Genomic DNA, 20,666 nt, shown 5'->3' with positions numbered 1-20,666 from the left:
GGTAAATGGGAAGAGGGTGTGTTTTTTTTTTTTTTTTTTTTTTTTTTGGGTATGGTAATTGGTGGCCACCCTTTGCCCTTGCTACAACTTGAACCCAAGATTCCGTGATCTTTTAACTCCTCAATCCATCCTTCACTCTATCAGGCCATAAGGGGTGAGGCTTCTGCAAATAAGCCCCGACCAAGTTCAGTGAAGCCATTTAAAGCTGTATAAACGTTTGGGGGCAGTAAGTTAGATGAGTTTAGGAATGAAAAGAAGAACTGAAAAACAATTTTTGTAGTGGTTGAACCAAAACATTTGTCGAAAATGTTGTTATAAAATGAGTTGATTGATATTGATGAAAATTATCTGGAATAGGAATTACATGAGCAAGTTGTCCGAATGATTAGGATATGGATATATTTAGATTACAGTAGGTAAAAGATGCCAAATGATTAAGAAAAAGGTCAAGTGTGAAATGTTAATTGGTGGAAAAAAGAAGAAAATCTATTGGCGTTAGGCTTAGAATCAAAAGAAAATTGGTTCTATTTGGTTGTCTCTTTCATCAATAATTCCAAAAACAGTTGGAGTTGGGGTCCAGCTGTTTGACAACCTTCAATTCAAATTATGTCTCCTTTTCTATCACCACCTTAATTGCTTATATTATATATGTACATTTATTTTATTTATTATTATAATTTATGGGGTCCTACCCTTTTACTGATATTCCATTTGGCCCCTCTCTTTCTCTCTCTATTTGCCACCCTTATTAGTAACATAGTCTCCAATGTTTGAGTCTCCTTAAGGGTAAAAGAACAAGAAGAGGATTTAACATAATCTTCTGAGTTCAATTTCCAATAATTGCTAATAGAAATAACCACTGGAGCTCGTATCCGATTTATAGTTTTAAGGTCCCAAAAGATTAATTGAGGTACCCGTAAACTATCCTAGACACCCTATTAATATAAAAAAAAATTACTACAACTCTTTTTTATTCACAAGGGTCAACTTTGGATTACTTAAACGGGTCTTGTCTCCTAGGAAGAGTAAGTGAAATCTCAATTACTTACATCAAATTGGTAACATAAAACATTAGATATGTTTATAAAATAAAATCATAAGATAAAATAAGAATCTTTAGGGGTTTCCAAAGAGAAAGAAGCATCCTTGATTTGAGGAAGTTTAGTTTAACTTATAAAACTTTGTGTTTTGGATATGGGTTCACTTAAAGAGTCCTTCCTCAAGCTGTTGTTACTTACTTGTACCTTTGTTCTCTCATTTTGTCCTTTTGTTTGCCCTGTATTCTTGATTAGCAAGCAATTATTATTATTATTATAATAAAAATAAAGAAAAGAAGAACAAAAGGCAGAAGCCATGCCCAGAAACTGAAAAAAATTTGTATCATAATGCATAATCCAAGGAATATGTGTGATTTGGGTCCATTCTTAGGCTATAATAATTGATTCACCTTATTATAATAATAAGATCGTGATCATGTATTATAATGCCTTACCAAAGAATGTTCCATCATTCATTTTCTAAAGTACATCATATCTTGGGCGCAATTATCGATTCCCATTTCCTTTTAATTATCTTTAATTTTTTTATTTGTAGTGGTTAACACATTATTATTTATTAATTAAATTAGATATCAAGTAATCATATCATACCATACCACCTCTAATTTCATCTTCAAATATACAATTATTTGACGTCATAAAATTTGTTATAAAGTGATGGGAATATATGCTCTCTCGTGTCGTGTCAATAAAATAATAATAAATAGACTTCCTAGAAACCGCGTTATTTGGGCCCAATAAGCAAAGGCCTCAAAGGGGTCAACAAAATAATGACAAAAAAGAAAGTAATTTACAGGCATCAGGCATGCATCAATCAAGCACAGGATTAAAAAAGAGTCAGCTTAATTTGATTACTTAATTAATTAAATTTTGACCACTTAAAACTACCCTTTCCGTTTAGGGCCCACCCCAGCCCATTAACTTAAGGATATAACATTGTGGTTGTTCTGGCTGGTCAATGCTAGTCAAAAACTAAGTTTAAGTTAATTATTATTATTTTTCTTGGTATTTCGAGGTGTCTGGACCAGTTTACGTATACCTCATCTAATCTTTTGAGGCTCTAAAGTTAACGGTCAAATAAACCACCAATGATTATCCCTTATTAGTAGTCGTGTGGATTCGAACTCATGATCTCTTGAGTAATACACTCAAGAATCCCAAATAAACCGTCAAACTACCTAAAGATGGTTAATTAATTAAACTAAATTTAAAGTAAATCGAATTTACAATGGAGAAGTAAAGTTAAGGTAAATTTTATAAAATCTCAACCGCTAAGACTATTTGCTTTTCTTTTTACCAATAATGGTAGTACCTTCGTTTCTCAACATTGAATTGATAATAACCGCAAAAGATTAGGTGTGGGAATTCAAGTAATTATAATAATGACACCTTTTGATTGTACTTAACCAATTAATTTATGATAATACCAAAATCTTTTTACGGCCATTAACCTTGCCCTGAATATGCATCTTATCAATCATATTTACTGTCACAACAATAACTATAAACATAATATGAGCGAATAGAAATTTTAGATTATAAGTTTGACTTTTTTTTATTAACCAAATATGTTTTAAAGGAAAGATACTTTGCATATGAAAATTGTGATAGTTTCGGCGTGGTTTAGATGATTTTCAAGATACACACTATCTCAAATGCCAAAATATGATGTTATAACAAGTGAGATATTAGAGTAAGAGCTAACTTATTTGCATTTATGAAGACGTGTGACCCTTAAAAGGGTAGACTATAGCACTTAGATGCAACACTCATCAATGTAGATAACTATAACAACATATTACCGTCATGATTACTCTATTGAATCATGAGAGTTAGTAGAATTCAAACTTAAAACTATATGCCTTTAACTACATATTCTAGTTTTAGTCCTACCACTTGAACTACGTAGGGTGAGTCTTAGATGCAAGACTTTAATGCATAGAAATCTAAAAGGAGGATGGATAAAGTACAAACATAGTGTAAATAAATCCCATATCCTTGGTTAAATAGAGTCATTGGGCTACATATATTATAGACAATAAGGTATTTTGGGTAATTATAAAAATGTAATCCTATTATATTATTAACAATCAATCATTGATTATTCTCTTTCCCATATATATTTTTTTCTTTCTATTTGTATTATATTCTATTTGATCTCTTTATTTAGATCAAATTAAGATTTACTATTTTGTTACCAAATGAATATTCTCAAATTAAAAAAAAAAAAAAATTCTCATATATAGAAACTAGGATGATTTCTGTATAATAATTAATTAATTAATAAACAAAACTGATATACCTGTACAGAAAATGAAAAAGAAAGAAAAAAACAAATACAATATATCATGGAGACGATTTTGTCCTTATGCCTGCTCTAGTCCAGAGTGGATCATATAGAAACAATTCGGTGGGGAATATCCTCTGTTAATGAAATACAGACAACAATTTTCGTCCGTTAGATGTTTCACTGTCCTTGAAATCCGACGACCAAATCTCGTTGTCTGAAAAAACAGAGGCTTGATCGTCGTTGAAATGGAAAAGTGGCAAATTACGTAAATAAACATCTGGCAAGGTGTCGAGTTGCAACGACTGACTAACTTACTGACTGACTTCAATTAAAGCCAAAACAGAGTAGTTCACGCGTTTGTTTCGAGAGCGTGGAGTACAGACAGTCCGCGCGTAACACGTTTTCATTTTTTAAATGTTAAAAATAAAAAAATAAAAATGTCTTGCAAAATTTTGAAAAGTCAGTTGTACCGCAACGCTAGTATCAAGACTACAAACCTCGATGTTGTCCTGCGTTAAAAGTACACGGTGTATTTATTACATTTCCAACCCTGATGTTTGGTGTCAAACATTTCCCTTAAAAAATCACATTTTCTCTCTTGAATGACCCTTTTTTTTTTTTTTTTAGGTAATTGAGGTATCTAGGACAACTTGGGGTGAAAACCAAGCTCGAGCTCGACTCAACTTTGGCTTGAATTCGACTCGGTACTAATTGAGTCGAGTTCAAATAACTCAAATAATCCCAAGAATCGAGTTCAATCATTGTAAAAAAAGCTCGATTAAGCTCAAAAAGTTCGACTAAAACTTGATTAACTGAGCTTGAATTCAACTTTTAAGTACTGAGTTTGAGTTTAAACTCAAACTTGAACTCGGTATTGTAGCAATTGAGTTGAGTTCGAGTACTCAGATACTCAACTAGACTCGATTCGATTTCACCCCTAATCTAGGTCCATTGGAATTTGTCTAATCCTTAAGGCCACAGAATACCATATAAGTCCAACAGACCAAGATTATTGGCGAATGCGATAAGTACCTTTCCTACGACTCAAATACAAAATCTTTTGGGTATAAATAACATCAGTGGCCAAAGGGTTTGTCATCCGACCATAAGAGGAGTAATGACATTTTTACTCAGTTTTACATAAGGAGTAGAAAATACACATTTAATAGTTTCATTTTTCATATTTATTATATTGTTATACTTAATTTACAGAAACACATTTAAAATGACGCCAAAGTTAGGGGGTGACAATGAAATTAACTTGTTAGAACTTGTAAGAGAAGGGGGCGCATAAAAAAAGTGTTTGAGAGTGGAATAGTGCACATGCTCTTCACCTTTTACATACAAATACAGCTTTTAACATTTTTCCATTAAAGCCGTAAATTTCAAATAAATAAATATTTTGTTGTCAAAACTTTTCATATAAAAAAGAAAGTGGATTCTTGATTGCTGGGTATCTCTACAACAGTGGATGATTTATAGGTGAATATTGAATTACAGTGGTAAAGAGGAGTAGAAGTAAAACATATCTCAACAGTAATGGATCTGGACGAAGATTTTAGTGTGTCAGAATCCAATAAAAACGAAGATTGTGTACTAAGAAATTAATATATAATACCAAAGAAGAAAGAAAAAGAATTTCATATTATCAGCCAAGGGACCCCATTAAATCCAAACTACCAAGGATTTAGCAGTAGTTTAACATTGACATTAAAAAAGAAAAAAGAAAATAATTATAAATTATATTACATTACACCACATACCTGGAACGGCTTCACAAAAAAATTTAAGTGGAGCCGAGTTCTGACAAGTCCCACTTAAATTCCTCTGCAAAACCAATTAGTAAGAATTGTAGTGAGAGGGAGGGAGAGCGCGTGGGGATGGGGTGAAAGAAGAAAGGGGGAGAGGGCTTAAAAAGAGTAGTGAGCTGTGTGGGTCCCACCACCCATGTGCCCTCCTTCCTGTCTCCACCAGCTCCTGCCGCTCAATGATTAGCTCTCTGTTCCCTCTTCCCTTCTAAACCAAAAACCCTCTCTTTCTCTCTCTAACCCTAGCACCAACAACATCAACCTCCATTTTTTCAAACCTTTACTTTCTCTCTCTATCACCCCCCTTCTTCACTTTACTTTTACTTCCCTTACTCCTTCATGTCTAATTCCGACGCTGCCACTAACGGCGTTACTAACGGCGCTATTATTGACCCCCAGCGACAGCAGCCCCCCGGGAATGGCACTCTCGCCGTCAAGAAGCCTCCCTCCAAGGACCGTCACAGCAAAGTCGACGGTCGCGGTCGAAGAATCCGCATGCCCATCATTTGCGCCGCACGTGTCTTTCAGTTGACTCGTGAGCTCGGTCACAAATCCGACGGTCAGACCATCGAGTGGCTCCTCCGCCAAGCTGAGCCTTCCATCATAGCCGCTACCGGTACCGGGACCACCCCGGCTAGCTTCTCCACCGTCTCCGTGTCCGTGAGAGGCGGCGCGAATTCCACTTCGTTGACATCCACGGTTTCGTCTTCCGCTAGTTTCACCGCTTCCTTGGATCATAAGCCCTCGTCGATGAGTCCCACGCCCTTCATTCTCGGGAAACGGGTGAGGGCTGACGATGATGGGACCAAGGGTGGGGACGAAAATACAATCACTGCCGTGGGGCCCACGCCGGTGGGGTCGATTGTGGGGCCTGGTACTCCCGGTGCAGGGTTCTGGGCAGTGCCTGCCCGGCCGGATTTCTGGAGTTTCGCTGCTGCCGCCGCAGCGGCGCCGCCAGAGATGGTTGTGCAAGCGGCACAGCAACAACAGCCGCATCAACTGTTTATGCAACAGCAGGCTATGGGAGAAGCGTCGGCGGCCAGGGTCGGGAATTATCTTCCAGGTCATCTCAATTTGTTGGCATCTTTATCGGGTGGACCCGGGAGTTCGGGTCGGAGAGAAGACGATCCTCGTTGAATTTGGGTTGGAAATGGTCTGTCGGCGGTGTTGATATATATATAATCCTTATATATTTATATATAGATATGATGTGAATGTTTAATTGTTGTTTTCGTGTGTGTGAGATGAAGAGAGGATTTTTTTCTAGTTAATTTTAGGGTTAGGGATTAGGGTTTGGAGGAATTTGGGAAGCTTTAAGTATGGATTCAATTAGGGTTTTAGTGCTTTGTTTGATGATTAATTAGGGTTTTAGGGTTTAATTGTTTAGGTTTCCGGAGAAGGGGAGTGGAAATTTCAAGTCTCTGGCAAAACATTTGAAGGGATTTTCAGAAATAACGTTGTTATGCAAAGTCGTGTGGCTTATTTTTTTCAAGCTTGGAGACATCCTTCTACCTAGATGAGTAAATTGTATGTTGTTTTTTATTGTTTGCCAAATTAGTAGATGAAGATTGTACTATTTTGGTGTTGCAACACTATGCTTGCTGACTAGGGTTTGAAAAAATAAATGGGTGATTAAGCATGGTAATCAATAAGTTAAAAATTTGGGATTCTTTTTGGTATTGGGTGTCACCAAATTTGTTAGCATTTCCTTCTCTTCTATGGCAAATGAAATTTCTGAATTCCCTGGCTGCAATTTGGGCAATTTTTAGAGACGAGTGGTCGATGATTCTTCGATTTAATTTGATGTTTTGCCCATGAATACTTGATACAGAAGAACGGTTATATGATTTAGCATGGTTGCGGATGGCCTCTTCCTCTCTCTCTGTCTCTCCCAGTTTCACCGACATCTTTGCTCACTGGTGATTGGAAGCTGGTGTTCTATGTAAGACCTCTGCTTTGGAACTTAGCAGTATTAGTAGCAATTTCTTAGATTTTATGAGCTTGAAAAATAATGTGTTTTCCTTGTATGTAAGTGGATTGTTTTGGGGTGCCTGTTGTTTGAATAAAAGAAACCCATCTATTTCACATCATTCCTTCTTTGTTTCTCAGTCTCCCCCGTTCGCGAGTTATTGGTCTTTGTTCAGTGTAAATACTCTAATAACTTCAAAATCTGCAACACTTATTTTTCAATCTTTTTTATTTTGTATCTTCTCAGGAAAACTCTAATGTTAATGAGTCTCTCTGTTCTTTGCACTTGTGTTGGATTCTATGACTATGACACTCTTCTGGGGTTTTCTCAGCAAAATTATTATTACAAACTAATGGACAATCAACATTTTGAATTATTTGGCTTTGACGTTTTGGATTTTGTATCTGTACCCGATGTTAATGGCTGCCATGCCTGATTGAGATATCATAAAAATGGATTTCTTTTTTTTTTAATAAAGAAATGAGGAGAGATGGTATCTTGATTTGCTGGTGTCTTTTTGTTTGAAGTTGAGGTTTTGGTTTCTTAAATACACCCAGTTGGCATTAGATGAGATTGCCATGAAGTTTCATGGATGCTTTTCTGCCTTTCTCTTTCCTCTGCAGGACCTCTTCTCAATAACTCCAGAATTCAAGTGATTGGAAAATGAGCATCTTTTTACCATTTTTTTATGCCGACAGTGGAAACTGGAATCTGGGAGTTGGCAAACCGTTATAACACCACATTTCTAACCAATACGAAATTAGTCTTAATATTTAGAAATATATTGTTTGCAAGTTATTTCTTATTGTCAAAGGGAAACTAAATTAAAAAAAAAAAAAAAACCTTTTGATAGGTTCTTTTATTAGCAAGACTCTTTGAAATGCTCTTTAATTTTAGATAAATTTAGGGTACGTGGTTAAAGGAATGTTAGATTATTGGGATCTTATATTACCTTGAAGATTATTGAGAATCTTTAGGAAAATGTGTTTGGTTAGTTGGTGAGTATATTATATTAATATGTTTGGTTAGAGGGAATAAATTGGTGAATATGTTATTTAAATTACTAAATTATTATTTTTTAAATATTAATATAATATTATTTTTATTATTAATTTTTGAATAATTTTTAACCTCTAATATTTTAGATTTAGCTAAAACACTCCGTTTATACAAAACTTTAATATATGACAAAATCATCTCCACCTCTTGTTGTCGCCGCAAACCATCGTTGGAAGTCTTCTAAAGTTGCCATGAGTAGCTCATCGTGACCACGAGGCTCCAATATGGCCGGTCGTTTTTGGCCATATTGATGGCAAAAAAGACCATATCAGGCCAAATTTGGCCACTAATGGTCAGAGATCTAGCTGTTAACGGCCATATCTGGTTTGATATGGTCATTTTCAGCCATTAATATGGTCAGAAACGACCATATCGAAGCCTCCCAAAGCCTTCCAGCGGATCTCGGTCATTTTTAGGGACTTTGATGACTTTCTGGTGGTGGTCCGTGATGGTTGGCTTGCTGTCGGCGATGGTGGCTAGGTGACGGTAGTGGTCTGTAATTTGTTTTAAATATAAGGTTATTATTATCCAAAATCTTAATTAAACACAGGAAGAATTGAAACAAAAAATGCTATCCTTACAAAGACAATACAAAGAGAACTACAAAGTGACATCGAAGGAAAAAACAAAGAAAAAACGGAAAAAGAGGGAGATAGAGAGAGAAAAATTATGAAGATGAAGGGTGAAAATTGTCTTTTATGTCCTCTTTGTTTTTGTCTTTGTAAAACTAGTATTACTATGGTATATTAAGGTAAATTTATTTTAAAATAGGGGTATTATTGTCTAAATTTTTTATTAATAAGTGATAGAGTTATAACCAAAATAAGATTACCAAGATAATCTTACAATACCTAAGAAAATAAAGGTAATCAGATTACCTCTAATATTACCAACAATAATAATTATTGGTAATACAAGATTACTGAAATCTTATATTACTTGATATTCAAATATAGTAATCACAAGTAATATAAGGTGACATAACCCAATAATCTTTCATTGTCTGTAATCAAACGCCGCTTTGTATTCAAAAGGAGCCCAATTAATGAATGTAACGGGGGTGAATATTTAGTGCATTTTAAATGTGAATTACAGTAAGCAGAAGGGATCACAGGTGAATTTAAGTGATAATTAGTAAAAAAGCGTGAGTGTAGGAATTGAATCCAATGTTGATTTTGTACTTGGTTAGTTGGTTTCATATTAATTATTGAAAAACAAAGAGTCAGGGCTCAATAATTGATGGGTCCCCTGTATTAATTGGCCTGTTGAAAAAGTAGGGGTATGTATCTGATGATGTTCAATCGCATACGACAACTCAAACTCATTTACTCGTACATCAACCGACGCACTGTTTCCTTGATCAGGACCTTCACTTCGCTTCTGGGCTTGGGTTCGGCCTTCGCTAATGGGCTCAATTCCCTAAATGGTTTTGGTTTGAAAGCATTGCCAACAGGTGGAACAGAAACCAAATAATAAGAGTTGAGCTAGCAAAATATAACAAAGATTAAGCATGCATGTAATGAAATAAAATGGAACTTGGGTTTGGTAGCATGGCATTGGGTAATGAAGTGGGTCATTACTCATTTAAAGAATAATGGGACTGCATTTGTTCCCTTTCTTTTTTTTTTTTTAGAGGAAAATTGACATTCAAAAATGACCTATAATTGAATTATTAAAGGCAATTGACAATTGTTCCTTTTCAAAGACTTATAAGTATGTTTATGGAAAAAAGAAAAAAAAAAAAAAAAAGGTAATTTTAAAGTATAATAGATGTTTCATTTCTTAACTATTAAAACAGTGAAAATCTTGATAACTAACTAACTACTAAAGATTAAGGTTGGTTTGGGTTGAAGCTTGGATCTCGATTGCCGTTGGGCTTATCCTAATGTGTGGGCCTAATTATTAAGTGGTGTAAAGGTAATATTACTCTTATATAAATCCAAAATTTGAGTTAAAAAAAAAAAAAAAAAAAAGTGCCCCCATGCAGGATCGAACTACAGACCTTCAGTTTACAAGACTGACGCTCTACCACTGAGCTATAGGGGCTCGGACGTTCCTATAGTAACCATTAATAATATCTCTTTTATCAACATGATTTAAAGAGTCCGCTTTGCCAAGGGATGCTTATATCTAAAACGCCCCACAGTTTTGAAAAAGTATTAAGAAACCCCTGTTGTTTCATTGTAAGCTTGTAATGTATTGGATAACTTCAGTGCCCTTATGAATGGGCTGTAAAGATTGAAAAGTTACTAAGGGACGAAATATCAAAATTGCCCTTAATAGTGATGTAAGTATTAAAATATGAATATTTAATTTTTATTGACAAGAGTGATAACAATAGACTATCACACCACTTAAACTGAAAATGTAAATACCATTTTGCCCTTTCAAACAGAATCAATTAAATGCTTTGCTTGAATTGATTGGTTGTTTAATTAGTTTCTATATATGGGAATAATGCTACATTTGTAAATAAATCTTATAAAGTAATATGATAAAAAATGAATGAAAGAGTGAATATAATGAATTTGACTTTTCTATTCATTCTTTGCCGTTTCACTTTATATAAAAATCTTTATAAGATTTCTTTATAAATAAGATATTATTTCAATAAAAAAAACATAAGATTATTATCGATGGTCTTTTTTGTAAAAAGAAGCCCAATCAGATAATCAAATCATAATCACATAATTGAGGTCCCAATTGAGGTACAAAGCTGCAACGTTTTGGGTCTAAAGGTCTACTGTTTGGATCCCAAATAAAGCCCATAACATTTGCCAAATATAAGCCAACAACATCCTCAAGTCGGTAAGCTTTTGGTATGCTCTGACATGTAAGCCCAAGGCATTTTGTCATTCACTGAAATGTAAGCCGCGTAAGACATTCTAGCATTTGCTAACATGTACAACGTAAGATATTCTGGCATTCATTGACATGTAAGCGCAAGACATTTTAAAAGGTCTCTGACATATAAGCCCACTACCTTCTAAAAGCCCTTGACGTGTTGCTGTAGACCATTTTGGGAGATCTTTTCGTACTTTTACATTCATAATCTATTCTTTTTAACATATATGTTTTCACTAATGCTTGATCCCACACCTTTTCTTCTTAAACTTTGCTATTGGTCTTCTTTGGTGATGACTAGACTACAATTGTACCTCCTTTGAGTGAACTATTTTAAGGAGGTCGTGGGTTGGCTTGTCGTTACTCAAAAAGCGTGGTTACAGTTTGAGAAAAGGGTTGTAACGATCCACAATTAGGGCCAAGTTGATTGTGGACCCTTCTTAATTTGCAATCAATCACACTGTAAATTTTCAATTATTTTTTAATTTGTAGTAAATACAAGAAGACCACCAACAACTACAATCAAAATCATGTATTCTAAATAGGGTTGCAATCGAGTCGGGTATTGATAAGCTTTATCTGCAAATATCACTATATCAAATTGCAAATATCACTATCATATTGCTTCCTTTCTTTTTGCTCAGTAGAAGCGCCCAACCATTGTCTTTAGGGTTTTTTTATGACGAAAATTTTACAGTCTACCTTTGTGTGCAGGTAAAGTGTAGGGTTAAAAAAGTTAAAAAATTACTGATTTTTTTTTTTTTTTTAAGCTTTTGATGTAGAGCCGACGGTAGGATGTGCCGTGCCTAAAATTCAAAGTCCGTCGTGCTATGGGTCATGCCGTGCCAAGGCCTCCAAAAATTCGTGCCTTGTCATGTAGTGCCAACCCACCAAATTTGAAGGGTCACGGCGCGACCCGCTATATATTATGTCATGCCTTGGGCCGTGCTGTGGGATAGCCAACGTACTTTGTAAAAATATTTAATTTTAATATTTATAAATTACGGTAATTTTGATTTATTATTAATAATTATTATAAACATATTTTATATGTTATATTTAGTGATATTTTGTATTTATATTAATTAAAAATATATATAATCACTACGAAACATAATAAAATAATGAGACATTGAAATATTAATTAAACTTTTAACACTTTTTATTACTTATAAATTATAAATATAAACTTAGAAATTAGGATTAATAATTAGTATACATTTTTATTTTCATTAATTTTTAAAATTTGAAAATCTTAAAATATACCTTAGATGTAAACCTAAACCGATATTTTATTATTTATTATTTTTATTTTTCTTGTGTCGTATTGTATTGGCCCACGTGCCTTTTTTAAGGCCTACGACACAACCCGTATGATCGTGAACTATGTTGTGCTGTGCTTTTTCAGTGTCGTGCGTGCTGTGTCATGGCTGGCGCAGCCCATCGGCTCTATAATTTGATGTTTGGGTAAAATCAAAGTAGAACATCTTTTTAAATCTGCAATTACCATAAAACCCTTCAATGAATCAATCATCAATTGACTTCATCTGACTTAAGTGGACGGAGTTATAACGGCAGGGGTTTATTTTAATACATTTTCAAAACCCTGGGGGCGTCTAAGAATTAGACATCCCTCAAGGTTAAAGTCTTAAAGAGAAAGAGGCCAGGCCATTAAACGAAGTAAACAAACCAATACTAGTGACCTTGTGGGGGGTGGGGAGATCATCAGAGAGCAAAGAAGAAGAAGAAGAAGAAGATGGCGTCTTCGAAAGGAGGAGGCGTATTGAGAGTCGCAGACATGGAAAAGCTGAGCATAGAGCAACTGAAAGCTTTAAAAGAACAAACAGATCTTGAAGTTAATCTATTACAAGACAGCCTTAACAATATTCGAACCGCCACTTCTCGTCTCGAGATCGCTTCCACTGCTCTTCACGATCTTTCTCTTCGGCCCCAAGGTTTCTCTTTTTAATCTTCCTCTTCTGATTTAATTTATTTCATTAATTTCCCTCAATTCATCCGGGTTTTCTTTTGTTTTATTTTTCTCTAGGAAGTAAAATGCTGGTGCCTCTTACTGCATCGCTTTATGTTCCTGGCGAACTCGATGATGCTGATAAAGTCCTCGTTGATATTGGCACTGGTTACTTTGTTGAGGTCAGTTAAGGGATTTTTTTTTCTTTAGTTTATTTGCTTATAAACCTCTTGTTTATGCTAAATTTGTATTTTATGGTATGGGCTTTGTACAAGTAAGTTGTTTGGATCAGGGTTTTGATGGTAGTACCTATTACTTCAACGTGTTGTTGGGGTTCTTATTCTTATGAAGGAAATTTCTAACTTGCATTTGGTTGCCATTTGGAATGGTTAAGAAGCCCGTTATCCTTTTTAAAGAGTTTCTCTTACTCTGAGCCGCTTCCCAGCATCGGGTGGAGAATGGCATTTACAAAATAGAAAAACAAAATTAACACAAATTTGAATTACTAGTTTATAATTTTATAGGTAGCGTTGAATGGTATGTTTCTTGTTGTCTAATTAAGATGTTGGTAAACCTCCATAAGGACATTTCATGAGATGTTATTTCTCATAAATATGATAGCTACCAAGATTTTTTGGTTTTAGTCCCTAGTTTCTAACCCTTCGATGCGCGAAAGATTTATGGGTAAAAAAAAAAGAGGTTGCTAATAAAAGAGAAATGCTATTACACCTTTGTCTTTTTATAAGAGAGTATTGTACATGCCATTATTGATGAAGAATAAGCCAAGGATTATAGAGGAGTTTCAAGCTGCTCCTGCATATGCAGTCTAATCACTTTTAAATTAAGATTAAGAGGTTAAAAGGTGTAGTTTTCTGGAGATAATCTTGCTGTAGGTTAAAAGGTATTTATTTTAAAAGAAACATTAAATGTTTGTATTCAGCTGCAGTTATTATGATTATTATTATTATTTCTTTAAATTTCAATAAGGAGGATCCATGACCCCTTTTTGAGGCCATCGCAATTCCTAAACCCTCCTTATAAGAACAATGTATCAGGTTACTCCTGTACACAAGAATATACCAGTCTCATTCCATTGTAACATACTTGATCCATTGATGTAGTGCCACAAGCTGTTGTAGTAGTACATGGCATCTATTAGAAATTTTATTAGCATTAAAAAATAGGATATACTGGCATTGGCTTTGTTAGGTAGTAAAAGTGATGAAGAAAGGGGTATGAGGGATGCGATAGGGTAGGTCTTTGTTTTGATTATTTTCTTGCAACAAAATTTGAAAACCATGAGCACATGCATGTTTTTTGTGGAGTTTTTCTTATGAATTTTTTGGCTGGTTACTTTATATACCTATTGATATAAATTGTGCCAAGTAGATTCCAAATTTAGCTATATGAGTCAAATTTGTCCCTGAATTTTTGCTGTTTATTACAATTATTATAGGCTATTTTCGACCATGAGTTCTATCTGTATTTATTAGCTGATTGCTTGATGTCTCTCTAAAAAGGTCTCTATGGGGAGACTTGAAATTATCATATATTGTAAACTTGTCTAAAGTTTATTGTTGGGACAAGAGGATACATATTATTTTAGGCAAATTATTGAACTAGATAGATCGTAATTGGCTCCAGAAAATTTGAGGCCTGGGCAAAAATTTCAAATCAGCATTTCATCTTTAATAGGAATAAAAATTGTTATTTAAATAAAAAACATGGTTTTTCTGTATCTAGAATTGCAATATTTTCTTGTGATTATCATGTGACGATCTTATTGACATTTGTTGACTTATCATGAGAAAGAGATGGAACAAAAAAAAAACAAGGTGCAGAAAATGCAGCTTTTGACTCACCCCTTTAACTTACTAATTCATGCATCTCATTCTTGATTGCTGATTTTCTTGATTTCAGAAAACCATGGCTGAAGGCAAAGATTATTGTGAGCGTAAAATAAACTTGCTGAAATCTAATTTTGACCAGCTTATTGAGGTACGTGTCCCTGATAGTCTTGTGCTACTTTCCACTATTAGAAGAGTAGCATGATCTTGATGATATTATTATTATCATTGAGTATTTCTTCTGCTAGAGAATACAATCAGTGTTAAACCTTCATTTCTAGGTATTCATAACGGAGAGATTCTTTTTTGTATGATAAGAGTTTCTTCTCTTTTCAACTCAAACACTTCTTTTCTGGGCTGGATTGCTTCTTAGAACAGTAATCGGCTTAGAATATCACTGCTATAGCATTTGATGGTTTGGATTTTCTTTTCCTTGATAAGTTTGTGAAATGAAACTTTTTTTTTTTAATGATTTCTTACACCATGAAATATAGGTGGCAAAATGAAAAGCATGTTCAGAAACCATCCTGTTTTTGGTTTTTTGCTTCATGCCCGGAAATGGTACAAAGCTTGCAACTTTTGAACAAATCCATATATGCTTTTATTTGCTACAGAAGACTTGAAAGTCTTTAACTTCAAAATATCATCTGCTCATTTGTAGATACCTCCAAACTAGGTGTCAAGCCTTTTTGGCTTTGCATTGAGGGCTTTCTTTTGGAGGTGGTCTTCAACTAGTTGATCAAAATCCTATCAATAACAAACTGAAATAGGAAAAATGAAAATGTTTTAACCCATTAGCCTCACTTCCTCCCATATTTTTCTCAGTACAAATTCCCTTGGAACATTTTTTCTTCTCCCTGTTCCTATTTTTTTGGTGGGTCCGTGTTTATTGTCATTTATAAACAGTCAGATAAATAATGAAAGAATGTTTATTTTTAAGACTCAAAAAGATTGAGAAATCTAACATTTTTTGTTTTAAAACTACTTTACCTGGTCCTTTGATATTACAGCTTCTGTAAGCATTATTTTTTTTTTTTTTTTCGGTTTCCTTTACTTTTCAATCCTTCCTTTGTATTATCTTCTCTTGTGTGACAGAAATCTAAAATTGAAAATGCAGGTTGCAACGAAAAAGAAAAATATTGCAGATGATGCTACAGTAGTCTTACAGGCGAAACTAAAGCAATTAGCCCCTGCAACTTCTTGATTGCTCTAAGATTTTACTAAATTATTGTTGCAGTGTCTTCAGCAAAAGAAGTGCTTTCTATAACTTTCAATTTGAAACTTTTAAGGTTTTTGATCTGCTTAACAAGTGATCTTAGCTCTAGCGTATTCAGTTGTTTCACTCAGCGTTTGGTGAGGGCTTTCTCACTTGAAATCAAACCAGATTTGGATTGTGGTGACAATATTCAGATAGGTACATGTTGTGATATTTTGGGTGGCCGTTTTATTTGTTTTTCAATCAGCTGTACTTAAGAGGATTCATATATGTTCCTTGAGAGTTTATTTCCTTGACCCAACAGAAGTAGTTATATAATTTTATTTGTTTCTTGTCGCAATTTATGGTAGTATCAAAAGCAATGCTTTTACATTGAAACATTGACTTTATCAAACTCAGTTGGATTAAATATTGATTTGAATTGGAAAATTTATTTAAATTATCCAATTTAAGAGAATTGAAAATTTAACCCCACGTCTGTTCTATCCAATCTGATCTTGGGTTGAAATTTAATTTGATCGAATTCAATTTAAGAGAACTGAAATTCAACTCAATCCCATTCCAATTGAATTGATTTGGATGGAGCAAATTACCTTCATCTGACATGAACAGAGTAAATTGATATGTTTTTCTCTTAGTAGGTGAAATCCATTGTAGTTGAAGTGGAATCTTTTGCCTCTTTTAAATTAGTGGACAATATTAGGTGGTAAAAGATGATTGGGTGAGAGTGTAATTTTAACCTAATTATCTTTTACCATATAACGTTGTATATGTAGTATTATTTCTTTTAAATACTAATGTTCTTTCAGTTTTGGGTGAAATTTCAAATGAACTTTATTATCAGATTCAAATAAATTAGATTTTAATATATTGTTTTGAATTTGATCAATCAAATGAACTGATTGAATTATAGGTTTTCAATGTGTTGAGTATCGTTAGGATCAAAGCAAACCAATTAGAAGTTTCAGAATTTCAAATATACTAGGCCTTGAATGTTACAGTTTTGTTTGATTTCTCTGAACCAACCTGGAAAAAAACCAGCAGTTACCTTTAGTTTTTAGTTAATGCAGTGGCCGACCAAAGTGGCTTGTGATCTTTATTAGGTTATATGCATTTATATCAGTTCCCCATAAAAAATGAAGAGGTCAAATATACACCAGAACTTGCTTTGAAAATAAGCAGACTTGGGCAATTATTGAACCTTTAACCCGCGAAGTTGAGGTAGGTCTCAGAATATACAGGAATTACTTTTAGGTTATGGCAACATCACAAGAAGCAAACATAGATACTGAGAGGTATTTATTGCAAATACAGATGAGATTTGGGAGAGTCATGTAGATCTCTGATTCTTGCTCTAAGTTTACAGCCGTGTGATGAACATTGGTTCCAGACTCTTGTATGTCTTGTTTTCCCGAAGTCTTTGAAAATATGAAATCCTTAATCCTTTCTTCCTGGCAATATCAGAGCGCACCCAACTTGAATAGTTGTGTGGAGCACCACTGACTATTACAGACGTGTTCTCGTTAGCCAAATTACCCAGAGCTATCATTGTCTCTGGTTCAGTTGCTGATGAATCATCAACAAGAAAAATATGACTGAAATGTCCAGCAGTTATGCCTTCATTATGAAGCCGAGAGCTGCTCACAAAAGTAGAAAATATGACCCTGAATTGCCGCAGTTTCTGAACAGAAGGACAAGAAAAGCACTCCCCTTCGTAAAGACACAAAGGGAGGATGTCAACTGGTACCCCATCTACCTCTCTAAATGCAGCGTTGGCTCGAAACATATCTGACTCTGGAATCTCCTTCCTCAAACTTCTGATTAGCACATCACATGTTCTGTTTATTGGAGCACATATAAGAATTCGATTCCTAGGTGAGCTCCGATAAATTTGGAGTACTGCTTCTCGAACAACAATTCCAGTTTTGGATAGTAGTTGAGACTCAGTTACAGAAAGTGGACCCTCAAGGAGATATGGTGGGGAGCCTTGAAAGTTTAAGATGTGATGAACTGCAGAAGTTTGATCCGAACCAAGTTTATAATTGCGATAAAGATTTGGTGGTGATGGGGGGTTATTCTTCCGGGACGCACCGTCAGGAAAAAGATAGTTGTGGGATAAAGGATCAGATGCAGCTGCTATTGCTTGGTGAGCCCTTTTCAAACACACTCTGTTGAATGAGAAGCTAATATCATATTTGCGTTCCGAATGATGCTGAGAATAAAAATCTTCTTCAAATTCAACCAGCACAATGTTGCTCTTCACCACACGATAAATTAATCCCTGCTCCAAATTAGACAACAATAGTAATCTGAAAATGATTAAGATATGAAACCAGAAACTACATGAGGAGGACACTTACTTGAAACTGCTTGACAGTGCTGCCTAAACGTCGTGCATAGACGAAGTCCCTGGCCAAAAGGAAGGGTCGTCTCTCCGGAACAGAATCAACCTCAAAGGCTACAAACATTTTATCTTGTTTTTCATCATTCCCTTTCAACTTCTCGTTTTTGGGTGGCTTGTTATATATTGTTGCTTTATGAAACTTCAATGTTACGCTGAACAACTTAAACTCGCTCCACTTCTGAACAAATTAAAGGGCACAATTAGAAAGTCTAAAATTAATCAGAATGAGAGAGAGAGAGAGAGAGAGAGAGAGAGAGAGATAAAATTATTAGTATAAAACAGCAAATATGAAATAGCGTCGTTCATTTATCACCTCAGTGTAGAAATCCTCGGCGTATAGCAAGGCAGCGAAGTAATCCTTATAGGTTGTTGGAGACAATGGCTTCTTCAGAACGTCAGGCACAATGTCTTTCTGGATCAAATTTTCAATGTTCTTGGGAATCATATAAATTGGTGATGTGGCCTTTTGAGTCACTGTATAATTAGCTTGAGTATGCTGATTTGTTGAATGAATGGGGAGTGCAGAGAGAGTTGGCTTAGAGGATGGAGGAGCCTGCCGGGAAGGTGATTGTGATAATAGAGGTTGATCAGAAGATAAAGACTTCCCAAAAGAGGATGATGAAGATGCTATAGAGGAAGAAGGTATTGCAGGTTTAGGAAGTGGCGATGATTGTGCAACAGACTTGGGGGTTTTTGCAGCTGAAGATAATGAATTAGTAGCAGTTGATGTGTGTTTAGCTGAAGATTTAGACACTTCGGGAGCCCTTCTCAGATTTGATTGAAGAGATGCAGCATTAGGCTCTTTTGCAGTTGAGTTACTGATTGATAAATTTGGGTAATCTTCGTAGCAGTAAATTATGGTTGGATCAGGTTGGCGTAGCAGATCATTGCAAATTGGAGAAGAACCCACCTTCACAGAAGAAAGTGGTTTAGAAGAATGTGAAGTGGAATTAGAGAATGATGAATATGGTTTAGAAGATGATACAGAAGGATTAAATGAAGGCGGAGTCTGTTTAGCTAAAGAGGAGCTGCTTAAAGTTTGATAATAAATTTTGGGATCAGATTGGCCTTGAAGATGATTACAACTACGAGCAGAATTGCTCCTAACAGAAATGTCATAAGAAGCTGACTGAAGAAAAGGGTCTCTTTGAGAAGTCTCGTCATAATCCCCATGATGAAATTCGTCATCGCAACAAAGAATGCATCGCAAAATTTCAAGAAACACAGACATGTTTTTTCTGCAATCAACAAACAGGCATTTATACATCTGATTTTTTCCTTCATTTAGTTGTTCAGAAAAGTAACAGTAAAAGTCTGATTTTTAAACTCCACAGTTATTTGTTTTATCAAAATGAAAATTTCAACTCCACCAAGTTCAGACAAAACATGTAATTCATCTTATCTCCTGGAGAAAAATACAGAGAGTGATAACTTAAACCCCTAAAGTTTGGATGATGAGAGAACTAAAGCTCAACAATTAATACTTGAGCAACTTAAACTAAGGGAAAATACAACATAAATGTACTCTTCTTTCTCTTATAGAATCAAAAAACTGAACAATCTAAAGAACAAAAGACACGCATCATGATGATATGAACACTGAAACAGTAAAGATTGAACTTTACCAAACACTCGCCAACCATGACTGGTGTAAAGAAGAAAAAACTATGAAAAGTAAATTAATATTATAAAAAGAAACGAGACTTACTTATATGGTTAGAGGCAGATGGGATCTGTGATGAACCATTTGTTAAAAGAAACAGGAAAATGTATAAAGCTTTTGTAAAGATGAAGATGAATATGGCATGACTAATAAATATACGCATTTTTCTTCCTTCCATATAAAGCAACCAACTCAGAGTGTTACCACGTCATCAACAGTGAGAATATGACGTGGAATTTAGGACTAACGTTGACAGTAATTGTAAGCGCGCTGACCAAATACAGCTTTTTCCACACGTCAACGTGGCTTATTTTTCCTAACTCGCATGGAATTATTATTTTTTTAGCTCATTAATATTTTGTAAGTGTTGAGGGGGGTGTTTGGACTAGCTTGTGCATACTTTAATTAATATTCGTGATCTATTAAATATTTTATAAGTCTAAAGGACCAGATAAGTTATAGTGTTATTGTGGTATGTAACTCTAAGTTTTAAACCTAATAATTCAATGAAAGGAGCAAACTTTCTTGATCGTCAGACC

General features: G+C 34.7%; 3 protein-coding genes and 1 non-coding gene across 4 annotated transcripts; 2 read left to right on the top strand and 2 right to left on the bottom strand.

Annotated features, from left to right (window-relative positions):
* The first annotated feature begins 5,194 nt into the window (after positions 1–5,194).
* On the top strand, positions 5,195–7,025 carry LOC116134026 (transcription factor TCP7). Its single transcript, XM_031419670.1, has one exon. The coding sequence runs from the start codon at positions 5,496–5,498 to the stop codon at positions 6,291–6,293; it is 798 nt and encodes a 265-aa protein (XP_031275530.1). The 5' UTR covers positions 5,195–5,495; the 3' UTR covers positions 6,294–7,025.
* A 3,133-nt stretch (positions 7,026–10,158) lies between these two features.
* Positions 10,159–10,230, bottom strand: TRNAT-UGU. Its single transcript has one exon. It is a non-coding gene; the product is annotated as a tRNA-Thr (tRNA).
* A 2,516-nt stretch (positions 10,231–12,746) lies between these two features.
* On the top strand, positions 12,747–16,400 carry LOC116134027 (probable prefoldin subunit 5). Its single transcript, XM_031419671.1, has 4 exons — positions 12,747–12,983; positions 13,076–13,179; positions 14,918–14,995; positions 15,962–16,400. Exons 1-4 carry the CDS (start codon positions 12,785–12,787, stop codon positions 16,046–16,048), a joined length of 468 nt encoding a protein of 155 aa, XP_031275531.1. The 5' UTR covers positions 12,747–12,784; the 3' UTR covers positions 16,049–16,400.
* An 827-nt stretch (positions 16,401–17,227) lies between these two features.
* Positions 17,228–20,265, bottom strand: LOC116134025 (probable RNA helicase SDE3). The gene is made up of 4 exons (XM_031419669.1): positions 20,173–20,265; positions 18,778–19,702; positions 18,421–18,642; positions 17,228–18,341 (listed from the first exon to the last, which is right to left on the bottom strand). Exons 2-4 carry the CDS (start codon positions 19,693–19,695, stop codon positions 17,421–17,423), a joined length of 2,061 nt encoding a protein of 686 aa, XP_031275529.1. The 5' UTR covers positions 19,696–19,702; positions 20,173–20,265; the 3' UTR covers positions 17,228–17,420.
* Positions 20,266–20,666: the final 401 nt, after the last annotated feature.

Source organism: Pistacia vera, unplaced genomic scaffold, assembly GCF_008641045.1.
Source record: "Pistacia vera cultivar Batoury unplaced genomic scaffold, PisVer_v2 Contig281, whole genome shotgun sequence".
Classification (NCBI taxonomy): Eukaryota; Viridiplantae; Streptophyta; class Magnoliopsida; order Sapindales; family Anacardiaceae; genus Pistacia; species Pistacia vera.
The sequence above is the reverse complement of the archived record's forward strand: the minus strand, read 5'-3'. Positions and strand labels throughout refer to the sequence as shown.

Excerpts from the sequence above, each read along its gene's own strand:
- LOC116134026 (XM_031419670.1), top strand. The coding sequence starts at position 5,496 with ATGTCTAATTCCGACGCTGCCACTAACGGCGTTACTAACGGCGCTATT.
- LOC116134027 (XM_031419671.1), top strand. The coding sequence starts at position 12,785 with ATGGCGTCTTCGAAAGGAGGAGGCGTATTGAGAGTCGCAGACATGGAA. Across the intron at positions 12,984-13,075 it reads TCTTTCTCTTCGGCCCCAAG|GAAGTAAAATGCTGGTGCCT; the intron begins GTTTCTCTTTTT and ends ATTTTTCTCTAG. Across the intron at positions 13,180-14,917 it reads GCACTGGTTACTTTGTTGAG|AAAACCATGGCTGAAGGCAA; the intron begins GTCAGTTAAGGG and ends TCTTGATTTCAG.
- LOC116134025 (XM_031419669.1), bottom strand. The coding sequence starts at position 19,695 with ATGTCTGTGTTTCTTGAAATTTTGCGATGCATTCTTTGTTGCGATGAC. Across the intron at positions 18,643-18,777 it reads CCGAGGATTTCTACACTGAG|AAGTGGAGCGAGTTTAAGTT; the intron begins GTGATAAATGAA and ends TAATTTGTTCAG. Across the intron at positions 18,342-18,420 it reads GCACTGTCAAGCAGTTTCAA|GGATTAATTTATCGTGTGGT; the intron begins GTAAGTGTCCTC and ends AATTTGGAGCAG.